This window comes from Protobothrops mucrosquamatus, unplaced genomic scaffold (genome assembly GCF_001527695.2).
Source record: "Protobothrops mucrosquamatus isolate PMUCROS unplaced genomic scaffold, P.Mucros_1.0 scaffold636, whole genome shotgun sequence".
NCBI classification, from domain to species: domain Eukaryota; kingdom Metazoa; phylum Chordata; class Lepidosauria; order Squamata; family Viperidae; genus Protobothrops; species Protobothrops mucrosquamatus.
In genome coordinates, this window is record NW_015386928.1 from 520,554 (window position 1) to 532,543 (window position 11,990).

An 11,990-nucleotide genomic window follows, 5' to 3' on the forward strand; every position below is an offset into this window, starting at 1 on the left:
TAGAGAAGAAAAGAAGAACTTTTGAATCAGATTATATTGGCACAAGCAGACAACTATAAGAATCATGGGACCTGCATTTCAGGGAGGTTTCATATAAAAAATATGGATCCAAGACATAGGTTGTTTAAAATTTACATGCTTATTTTATGAGAAAGTTTCCCCATGCAGCCATAAAATCCCATTTGACTCCAGAGACTCAACAGAACTGGTGAGTAACATCACCAGCATGTAAAACCATGGATATTTGGGATAGATTCAAGTTTGTTTGTTTTACACATTTCCCATTTTATGCTATAGCAGCACTGACTACATAGGTTTTTTTTTCCTTTTGCATCCCTTAGATATAGATGTAGTTTGTGAGTTGATACTCCTTTAGGGGAATCTTTTGTACAATTCCCCCTCCCCCCCAAAATAAGGCTATGTCTTGAAATTCGAGTTTTTGCACTTACGTATTGCTAATAGTACATGATTTTTACTATAACATCTGAGTGAATATAGCTTATAATTCTCCAAAGGGAACACTCAGAAGTCATAAAAGTGAGGGTCTTCTCCCACATACTAGAAAAAATAGCTTTTGAACTCCTATAAAAACCAGAAGAGCCATAGCTTGAATTAGTAACATTGACAATAGAGCTTCAGTTTTTTGTAAACATTGATGATGATGATGATGATGATGATGATGATGATGATGATGATGATGATGATGATGGAAGGGACCTTGGAGTCATCTAGTCCAACCCCCTGCTCAGGCAGGAAACCCTATACCATTTCAGACAAATGGCTGTCCAGTCTCTTCTTTAAAACTTCCAGTGTTGGAGCATTCACCGCTTCTGGAGGCAGGTTGTTCCACTGGTTAATTGTTCTAACTATCAGGAAGTTTCTCCTTAGTTCTAGGTTGTTTCTCTCCTTGATTAATTTCCATCCATTGCTTCATGTCCTGCCTTCAGGCACTTTGGAGAATAGCTTGACTCCCTCTTCTTTGTGGCAGCCCCTGAGATATTGGAACACTGCTATCATGTCCCTCCTTGTCCTTCTCTTCATTAAACTAGACATACGCAATTCCAGCAACCGTTCCTTATATGTGTTAGCCTCCAGTCCCCTAATCATCTTTGTTGCTCTTCTCTGTACTCTTTCTAGTCTCAACATTTTTACATCGTGGTGACCAAAACTGGATGCAGTATTCCAAGTGTGGCCTTACCAAGGCATTGTAAAGTGGTATTAATACTTCACGTGATCTTGATTCCATCCCTCTGTTAATGCAGCCTAGCACTGTGTTGGCTTTTTTTCGCAGCTGCAGCACACTGCTGGCTCATATTTAAGTGATTTTCCACTACAACTCCGAGATCTCTCTCACAGTTACTACTATTGAGCAAGGTACCATCTATACTATACCTGTACATTTGGTTCTTCTTGCCTAAACGTAGAACCTTACTTTCACCATTGAATTTCATTTTGTTAGATAGCACCCAGTGTTCGAGTCTGTCCAGAGCCTCCTGTATCTTAAGCCTGTCTTCTGGAGTGTTGGCTATTCCTGCCAGCTTGGTGTCGTCACAAATTTGATGAGTTCCCCATCTATCCCCTTGTCCAAATGACTGATGATGTTGAAGAGCACTGGGCCTAGAACAGAGCCCTGGGGCACCCCACTACACACTTCCCTCCATGTAGATGCAGTTCCATTGAGGACCACATGCTGAGTACGGCCGGTCAGCCGGCTACGAATTCATCTGGTGGTGATGCTGTCTAACCCACATTTTTCTATCTTATCGAGTAGTAGGTTGTGATCTACTTTATCAAATGCCTTACTGAAGTCCAAGTAAATTATATCCACAGCATTCCTCTGGTCCACTAATTTTGTCACTTGGTCAAAGAATGCAATAAGATTTGTCTGGCATGATTTGTTTTTGATAAACCCATGTTGGCTTTTAGTGATGACTTTGTTTGCCTCTAGGTGTTCGCTGATTCGTTGTTTGATTATCTTTTCCAGAATCTTCCCAGGTATTGAGGTCAGGCTGATAGGTCTGAGGTTTCCTAGATCTATTTTTTCCCTTTTTTGAATATGGGAACTACATCAGCTCTTTTCCAGTCCTCTGGTAGTTCCCCTGTGCTCCAGGATCTTTGAAAAATATAGTTCAGTGGTTCAGAGATCACATCTGCCAGTTCCTTGAGAACCTTGGGGTGTAATCCATCTGGTCCTGGTGATTTGAACTCGTCTAGGCTGGTTAGGTGCTCACTTACCATTTTCTTGCCTCTCTTAACTTGTGTTTCTATTCTGTTTTTTATGGCACTGGTTTTGATAGGTTGGACTGTTTTTTCCCCTTGTGTAAAGACAGATGCAAAAAGTGAGTTAAATAGTTTTGCTTTCTCCCTGTTGCTTGTCACCTTCTTGCCACTTTCCCCCACTAATGGACCAATCATTTCCTTAGCTTTTTTCTTGTTTTTTACATGTTGAAAGAAGCTTTTTTTGTTATTTTTGACTTTGGTCGCAAGCCTTAGTTCATTCTGAACCTTAGCTTTCCTCACTTCATCTTTGCAGGCTCGGTCTATTTGCTGATATTCTGCCTTAGTTATGTGCCCCTCTTTCCACTTTTTATGTCCTTTTTATCTTTCAATTTATCAGACAGTTCTTTATGCAGCCATGTTAGTTTCTTTTGAGAGCTGTTATTTTTCTTCTTTGTTGATATTGTGCTAGACTGGGCTTTTATTATCTCACTTTTCAAAATTTCCCAAGTTTCTTGAGTTGTTTTCCCCTTGAGGATTCTCATCCATGGAATCCTTCCCATGCCCTCTCTAAGTTTATTGAAATTAGCGCTCTTAAAGTCCAAGACTCTAGTTTGACTGTGTTCTATTGCTTGTGCTTCCTTAATGTTGAATCCCAGTATTGCATGATCACTTCCCCCCAGGGTTCCTGTGGCTTCAACACCTTCTATCATTTCATCTCTGTTAGTGAGAATTAGATCCAATATGGCTAATCCCATAATTCCCTTCTCTACTTTTTGGGAGACAAAGTTGTCTGCTAGGTTTGTCAGGAATCTGTTTGATCTTGCACTTGGTGCAGAGTTTGTCTCTCAGTTGATGTCAGGGTAATTAAAGTCCCCCATTATTATTGTGATGTGCTTTCTACATACCTTAGTTAGCTGACTAGCCAAACGTTCATCTATTTCCTCTGTTTGGTTGGGTGGCCCATAGTATACACCTATGCCAATGTCATTTTCCCCCCTTTTATATTGACCCAAATGCATTCAAGACAGCTTTCATCATTGTTGTGCTCTATTTCTGTAGAGATGTAGTTATTTCTTATATAGAGAGCAACTCTGCCTCCTCTTTTATTTGGTCTGTTTCTTTTAAATAATTTAAATCCCTCTAGCTGTGTGTTCCATTTGTGGTTTCATCCCACCATGTTTCCGTAATGGCAACAATATCATATCTGTCCTCAACCTGAATTTCTAGTTCACTCTGTTTACTGTTCATACTCTGCGTATAGACATTTGAGTGCTTTATGACTGACCTTGTGTTTACTTTCTACATAACTTGTGAGGTGCCTGAGTTTCCCTATTTTCTTACCACCTGTTTGGTTAGTGCACTTTCTGTGGCACTCGCTATTAAAAGCTTGATTTTGCTTGACAGCAAGGTTGATATTCTTGTCCATACACACATCTATGTTACATGTGCTGATAGCCCATATGATGACACAGCATGGATGTAGTCTATGATTTCATAATGGATGTATAATTTTCTGCCATATTTGCAATGTACAATATATACTGTGTAATTTTTAAAACTTGGTTTAATTATATGAACATACTACGTATGTGATTTGTCCATGCCAGTGCGGATCCTATATAAGATCCATTGACACTAGTGAATCAGAGTTATGCTTTTACCTCATTGCAGCATATATTACAGAAATGATTTGTAATTTAAAGGTTATTTTGAGTGGAATCTTCTGTAAAAATATAGAGGATCCATGCTTCATGCCAGTAGTTTGTAACAACAAATCAGCAATTTTATCTCTGTGGTTTACAGACAGAAATGTACCTAATGATTTGGCTTGGGGTCAATCTCATAACTAAATCCAGAGTAGTGACATTGATCCATGGCTCAACATCATAATAATAATATTAACATTTGTGATTCTTAGTCCTGTCCATGTATGTGCTTTCTTACTTCGGTTTATGGAAATCCTATGTAAGGATTTTATAGACTCTACCTTTGGACTTTTATGGTACCTAAAAATATTGTCACTGACTTTTAGAAATTTCTGAATCAGATATAAATCCTGGACATAAGGTAGGATATTGTGTAGAAATCATGAAAAATTACATGAATCTTATTTTCCACTATAAAATACCGAATTATGGACAGTCCTTGAGTTACAACTATAATTGAGCCTGGCAGTTATGGTTATAAATCATATTGGTTATAAAGTGGATCATCATGTGACTAGACCTGTTTTAATGACCTTTTTTACACTGGTTGTTAAGCAACACTATTATTTGCTATGGCTGGTTTTTGCAATAAAATGGAAGTAAAAACACTGGTTTCCCATTAAAGTGTTATCAATCACAGTCACGTGACCATGGGGTACTATGAACAGTTGTAAAAAAATGTTAGAAATAAAGAAAGGAAAATAGAGTTGGTTTCATTCCATCAAGATTAAAATAGACATGTTAGTATTATTTCTGGTAACATCTTAATGGAGTTTTGCTGACATCAGGACTGGAATGATAAGGTTTTAAGGATTTGTTTATAAAGAGATGGAATATGGGAAGAAAAGATCATTTGTTGTATTTTAAGAGAAGATAAGTTACTACATTTTTTTATAATTGTGATGAAGGGTGAGTTATTTTTATATATTTTTTCTTTATTGTGTTATTTTTTCTTTTCTAATTTCTTTTTGCACTTATTTTTTTAATTTGAATTAATTTTTATCATTGTAATTGTAACACAGGTCATATTATTCAATACCTTCAAACCGTTTATGGCTGTCATAATCCTCTGAGCAGGGTACTTCAATGAATTTGTCTGGGATACTTTCACCATGATGAGCCAATACTTCTGTAACTCCATCTTCACTGAACAAGTAGCTTCTACTCAAAAGATAACCCAGCATGGCAGATGAGACAAGGAAAGCTGCTGTTAACCATTTTCGGCGTGAATCTTTCTGAATATTATCTTTCACATCACTGAAAACAAAAAAAGATGCTTTTATTCTCTTAATAAATATTTTGACTTTGGATTTTACAATGAAGTTTTAAAACCTATGTCTGGCCTTCATACTTTTACTGTGCATTATTTTTTCATCATTATTTTAATTTTAAAATAGCTGTCTTGTGATTATAGTACATTATAATATCAGTTGATCTGGGAAAATGTTTTATTGAAGAGCAGAACATGCATTTTAAAAAGCAATAAATATAATTCACACAATTTGCACTTCTTTAAACCCAAAACTAATGAAGTACACTTGTATTCAATAACATAGGCCCAATGACTATATCTTTAGTACAAAGGCCTCATTTACATCAAATAAGAAACATACCATTTTCTGAATCTCAGGCTTGGGAAAAATAGCCTTTAGCTATTAAAGTTCCTGATAATTACTCTTGACAAGTTATGGCTTACTAAAAATACATGTTTTCTTGAATATCAACTGAAACACCTTAATTTTACCTGTTTTCTTTAAAGTCAGTGATTTGTAGTAAGTTGCAGGAAGTATTAGTATAAAGTGTTATAGAGAGCTAGAACAGTGTGGGGTTTAGATTTTGGATTTGCACTGGAGAAACTCAGGTTCAAGGTTTCACACAAAGAGAATTCACTGGTTTACTTTGGAGACAATTCAGTCTCTCTTAGCCAACCTACCTCAAAGAATTGTTGTGAAGATAAAATGTGCAGATATCCCCACATAAGATGCCTTGACAGCTGACATAAAAAGCAGAATACTATCTTTATTGTACTTAATATTTTTTTTTAATCTAGCTCTTCCCCCATGGCCTTTCCTATTTATATCCTCACAAGGACTTACGAAGATTAAGTCGCCTGCATATATCCTTCAACAGTGCAGGGGCACAGGGCAGAAAACATCCTGTAGCCAAGAAGGCTCCACACCCATTTGCACTACTCAGGTGACTCAGGTGACACAGGTAAACCTCCAAATGGGACGACTCTCTAAAAGAATGCAAATGACCAGCTGTCTGAAAGAGTATAAATCCTTCCATTCCCCACCATCCAGTAAGAGTTGAAGAAGCTTCTTGGATGAGAAGTGAAACGTTTTCAAAGAAAAACAAGACAGTCCAGTTGCCTCCTGAAAAAGCACCTTTGGGACAATCGTGACTTGGGTGACTGAGAATCTCCATAGACATTTGCCTGCATGTAAGTAATTCAAGATTATCCAAAAAATTCTGTGGCTGAGTGAGGAAATAGGGCAATTCTAGCTTAAATCCAGTGCTCTGCTAGTACAGTAAGGATACTAGGCAAGGTCATTAAGAGGAACACCATGATCCAGAATAAACATAAAAGGATAATACTGACCAAGTAACAGAACAAACATCAAGCCCCAAAAGGAAGCTGAAGTTGTTTTAATGAACTTAACAAACTGTTCCATAAAGAGTTCTTTATTTATGCACTACCCATGTCATGAATGTGACTCATGAGTATTTATCTGCACTGCTAAAATATTATAATTTCCCCTACTTTTCCTGCATCATATTCTCAACGTGGGAGCTTATAAACGTAGTCCTCGACTTACAACAGTTTATTTAGTGACTGTTCAAAGTTACAACGGCACTGAAAAAAATTGATTTTCCCCATTTTATGATTTTTCTTGTCACAGTTGTTAAGTGAATTGCTGCAGTTGTTAAGTTAGTAATACGGCTGTATTTTTCACACAATCATTGCAGGGTCCCCTTGTTCACCTGATCATACTTCAGATGCTTGGCAACTGACTCATATTTATGACGGTTGCAGTGTCCCGGGATCACGTGATCCCCTTAACAGCTGTATTACTAACTTAACAACTGCAGTGATTCACTTAACAACTGTGACAAGAAAGTTGGGGGAAAACTCACTTAACAGATGCCTCACTTAGCAACACACATTTTCAGCTCAATTATGGTCTTAGGTTGAAGACTATCTGTCTAAGGTCGTGTTGTCTAGAACCCAGCTATCCTTAAATGAAAGGGAAGAAGAAACCTTCTTTCTTACAAGCAGATTCCAACCTGTCACCATATTGCAAGAATCCATCTCAGTCCAATTAGAAAGGATTAAGAGCTGTGGTGATATACTATCATCTATCTATCTATCTATCTATCTATCTATCTATCTATCTATCTATCTATCTATCTATCTATCTAATCTAATCTAATCCATCCATCCATCCATCCATCTATCTATCTATCTATCTCCAGTACGCTGGCTGAGGAATTCTGGGGGTTGAAGTCCACAAGTCATAAAAGGGCCAAGTTTGAAGACCCCTGTTCTAGATTCATCATGCCGGTAGAAGTCCTGAGCCTTGCCACACAAAATATTCCAAATTCAATCAGCCCTCAATCCGGCCCCAAGGACTTATAAAGCAACAGCCACCTCTCTTCTGGGTGGATATTCTGGAAAGGACTGTCCATCTCGAGAGAGCGCCAGACTGGGCTAAGCGCTGCAGAGGAGTGAAAAAAGCCAGGCGGCATTGGGGAAGATGAAGCGCAAAGAGTGTCTCCTCCTCACATGCGCACCACTGAGCCATAACGGGCAGCTACCGCATTAGCAGCTTCATACCTGCTGCAGTGACGACGCTCTTCCGCTCGAACCGCCGCACCTGCACCGCCACTCTCCGGAGCCCTTCCGGTCGTCCGCCGCTGAGGAGCCATTGTTCCAATTAAGCAGCTCTACCTGGACCCCTAGGGATGCTACCTCCGAGCGCCCAGGAGGAGCAGGAGGAGGAGGAGAAGGGAGGCAGCGACCAATAGGCTTTCACAGAGCCCGAGCCGGAAGCCCAGGGAGGCGCAATTGATCCCAGAGAACGCGAGCAGTCAGGCATGCTCAATCCAGCCTAGAGCAGCCGAATACTAGCTCACGGAGGCGGAAAGGTGAGCAGTTAGTTGTTGCTGGAGAGGTGCGTGCGCTGCTATAAGGTAACGGGGAAGCAGGTGTAGAGCTTAAAAGGAGAGGTCGCAGGGTAAGGGGTGGCGCTTGAGCCATGAGCAATATATCTAAGAGGTTGCATTTACTCTGGTTATTTTTCCTGTGCTTTCTGCTGTCTGTCTGTAAGGAGATGAGACCCTGCGAAGGGGTGAATTCAGGACGCTAGTTTGGTCTTGGAGAGGCTCGTGGAGGTTTTGCTAGTCTGAGTTGCGGCTATCCCAGAATTGAAGGTCACCTGCCATTCTGTAAAATTCACACATATACCCCTTTCTCGCTGTTACCTTAACACGGGTAACGTGTGAGATCCTTGAGGACAAAGATCTGCTTTTTAATTTTAAAGATCCTTAAGTTCTTGTAGGAAGTCTTCGGAATGTGGTTATTCTCCGTCTTGTGAGTGGTGTTTGATGTGCAGATTGTTCTGATGTTTAGGCTCTTTTTTAAAATTGTTTTTCTATTTTAAAGGTAAGTTGCCCAGAGTCATTCTAGCATGGGGTAACTTCTAAATCTAACAAATAAATGAAAATACATTCTATTTTTAAAAAAATATATTTTATTATTTTTTTAATCTAAACATCGATATTTGGTAAACAGCGTGTTGTCTGGGTTTCTATTTACAAAGTAATCACCAACGGTTAATTTCTATATTCCAAAATCCACATTATAACTTTGCTTGATTTTCTCTTCTTCCAATAATATTCTCTTTGCAACCTAAATTAATACAGTTCTTATTAATTTGATAGGTAACAATTAAATATAAAGATTTTTCTAAAATTTCTATAATAATCTCATTAATATCATGCTTCTTTTCTATCTGGTCATCTTGGTTGCCTCGTCACAAATCCTGTTTACAATTCTTATTTAAATTTATTTTCCCTACAATGTTCAAAACATTTCTACTGATTAAAATTTTCCCAGAATTAATTACCTTAAAGCAGGGCTTTTCAACCAGTGGTACGGGTACCACCTGTGATACATTGGCACCTGGCAGGTTGTACGCGAACATCCTAGAAAAGTAGTGGGGGAGGGGAATGAGCTGAACTGGTGGCAGCACGGCACAAGCCTGAGCGAGAGAAGGCTGGAGCTGCAGGGCTGTCAGGGCTCAGTGGAAGCGCCAGGATCAGCGCCAGGCTCCAGCTGGAGCTGATCCTGGCGCTTCTGCTTAGTCCTGAAGAAGCGCCGATCAGCTGGAATGTTGCAGCATCTCCAGGGTCTTGTGATTTATATTCAGATGCTTGGCAACTGATTCATATTTATGACGGTCACAGTGTCCCAGGATCATGTGAAGTGACCAAAACCCTGCTGCAACCACCCAGCAGATGGGGGGAATAAAAACCAAACACCCCCCACCCCACCCCGGCTGCCAATCCTCAACAGAAATGCTCACAACAATGAAAACCTCAGACAGGAGAAAGAGCGCTGCTGGGTGGGCAAGCAAGTGTCTTGCTCGGCTGTGGCTTGGGGGGGCACTTTTTTCAGTGCCCTTGTAACTTTGAACAGTCACTAAGTGAACTGTTGTAAGTCGAGGACTACCTGTACTTTATCACTTTTTTCCTTTTTTTTTGGTCATCAAGTTTTTGACACCTTGCTAAGCGACGAGTGGTACTCGGATATTGCCATATCCTAAAAGTGGTACAATGGGTGAAAAGGTTAAAAAGCCCTGCTAAAGTATTTAAATCTATTTTCATATCTTAAAAAATAAGTAAGAAAAAGACACAGAAAAAAGACATAGAAAAAGAAAAGACATGAGAGAGAAAAAGAAGAGAAAAAGAAGGAAAAAGAGAAAAAAGCAGAAGAAAAAAATAATAATATACTACTTAAAATACGTATCCCTCTTGAATTAGTATACACTTGTTTCCAAATTCTTTCTGTTCTTTTTACCCATAATTAAACCTATGTTTAATCTTTAAATGTTCCATTTAATAAATCCAATCATCTAATATTTTAACTATTCAAAATATTTTTCCCATTTTTAGTTATCCATTGGAATTTTCTTAAAATCAATTACATTTAAATATCTAAAACATTTTCTTTATGTTAATCATCCCACACATTTTTATAATCTCATATTGAAAAAGAAAAAAAGATACTGTCTTACTTAGAGAGTTCATCCCTCTTAAACTAAAATCTTTCAATTTCTTCAGCCATATTCAAACAAGTGTTTAATTTTTAAATATTCCCTCTGATACACCCCATCATCTAATTCCCCAATTCTCACTTTAGCAGGTGTACCCAGAAATGGATTTGTTAAATAGGATTTTCCCCAATATGTCCCAATAATTTGCTATGTACCGCATATTTTATAACTGCAGTATATATGATACACTTTGATGCAGAAGATCTCCAGTTGCATCCCTGGAATCTCTAGATAGGGCTGAGAGAATAGCAAGCTGCTTCAGTTAACATGGTACCTTCCAGATATGTTGAGCTACAGCCTTTTATCCATGCCCAGGTTCCTGACTGGTTCTCAAAAGATTAAGTAGGATCATATCTAGTTAGTGCTTGAATTGGGGACCATAAAGAAACATTAGGGTTGGGAATTTGAAAACTTCCTAGAAAAACTTCATAGCAAACCAGTTCAATAATGCTACCAAAAAAATTATATGGATGTGTCTGTGAAGTCACCAGGATTTTAACTCAAAAAAGACTTTGGGTTGACATGCTGAGTTATCAGTGTTCTGAATTTGGCATAAAGCAGTTTCCTGCATCAAATATCAAATATCCTCCTTTATTGACTGCTGTGTATTGTAAAATGTCACAAAACTTTTAGATTTAGCAATATGTCAGATTTAAAAATATTAGTGTAACTGTTTCCCTGATATCTATTTTCTGCTAAATTATTATAAAATGGCTCAGTAACATTTAAACTTTCACAGAATGCTAATAAAATTATGAGGCAGGAACCTTTACTTGGAGAGAAGACTCTCTGAACATGATATGACTTTTTTCAAAGAAACATGCATACAGAGATTTCAGTTGTAATGGAAAATTTATGTCATCCTATACTGATCTAAGTGACAAATTTGCTCTGTGAGATGAATGAGGCTTATGGATTGAAGATGAGAAAGAAATGGGAATACAGGTAGTTTCAACTTATGATTTCAAATGAACCCAAAATTTCTGTTGCTAAGCGAGACATCTGTTAAGTGTGTTTTCCCCCTTTTTATGACTTTTCTTGACAGTGATTAAGTGAATCACTGTTGTTGTTAAGTTAGTAGCACAATTGTTAAGTGAATCTAGCTTCCCCAGGACATTGCAATCATCTTAAATATGAATCAGTTGCCAAGGGTCTGAAGGTTGATCATGTGACCATGGGAATGCTGCACTAGTCATAAGTGTAAAAAGGGTCATAAATCACTTTTTTTAATGCTGTTGCAGCTTTGAAGTCACTAAATGAACTGTTGTAAGTTGAGGACTACCTGTAAATGGGAAAGGTTAGGCATATAACAGGAGGTTGAACTATTTCTTTCAGAAAGGACAGGTTCAAAACATCAGTTTCTTATGGGAACAAGAATCATCCTTGGAGTGAAGAGCTTTATGTAACTAAATGGTCTCTTAATTATGAGACAGGCAGGATAATCATTAAGATAACACTCTCTGGCAACTATCAGGTTTCTCCCAAACCATTAGAGAAACAAGAATGCTTGCAGGCAGAGATTCGGAGGCATAAGATATTACAGGGTTTTTTTAAAAAATAAAACAAAAAGCTAGTGATTGTCAACAATAAGACTCAGGCTATGTATATTGAAGTTTCAATTTGAATTTCTTTCTCTAACCCATACATTGTAACAGACCGAAAGCTACTCATTTCCCAGCACTTATTCACTCATTGAAACGTACGCACTATTACTGTATTGTAATGG

The 11,990-nt window shown here is 38.2% G+C and overlaps 1 protein-coding gene across 1 annotated transcript in view; it reads right to left on the reverse strand.

Moving 5' to 3' along the window:
- Positions 1-7,898, reverse strand: part of OGFOD3 (2-oxoglutarate and iron dependent oxygenase domain containing 3) — a 39,235-nt gene extending 31,337 nt beyond the window's left edge. The window contains exons 1-2 of the mRNA XM_015817763.1: positions 7,765-7,898; positions 4,966-5,183 (exon numbers count right to left, since the gene is read on the reverse strand). Of these exons, the coding sequence (XP_015673249.1) occupies positions 4,966-5,183; positions 7,765-7,856 (310 nt within the window). The 5' untranslated portion in view covers positions 7,857-7,898. The remainder of the gene's footprint in view (positions 1-4,965; positions 5,184-7,764) is intronic.
- Positions 7,899-11,990: the final 4,092 nt, after the last annotated feature.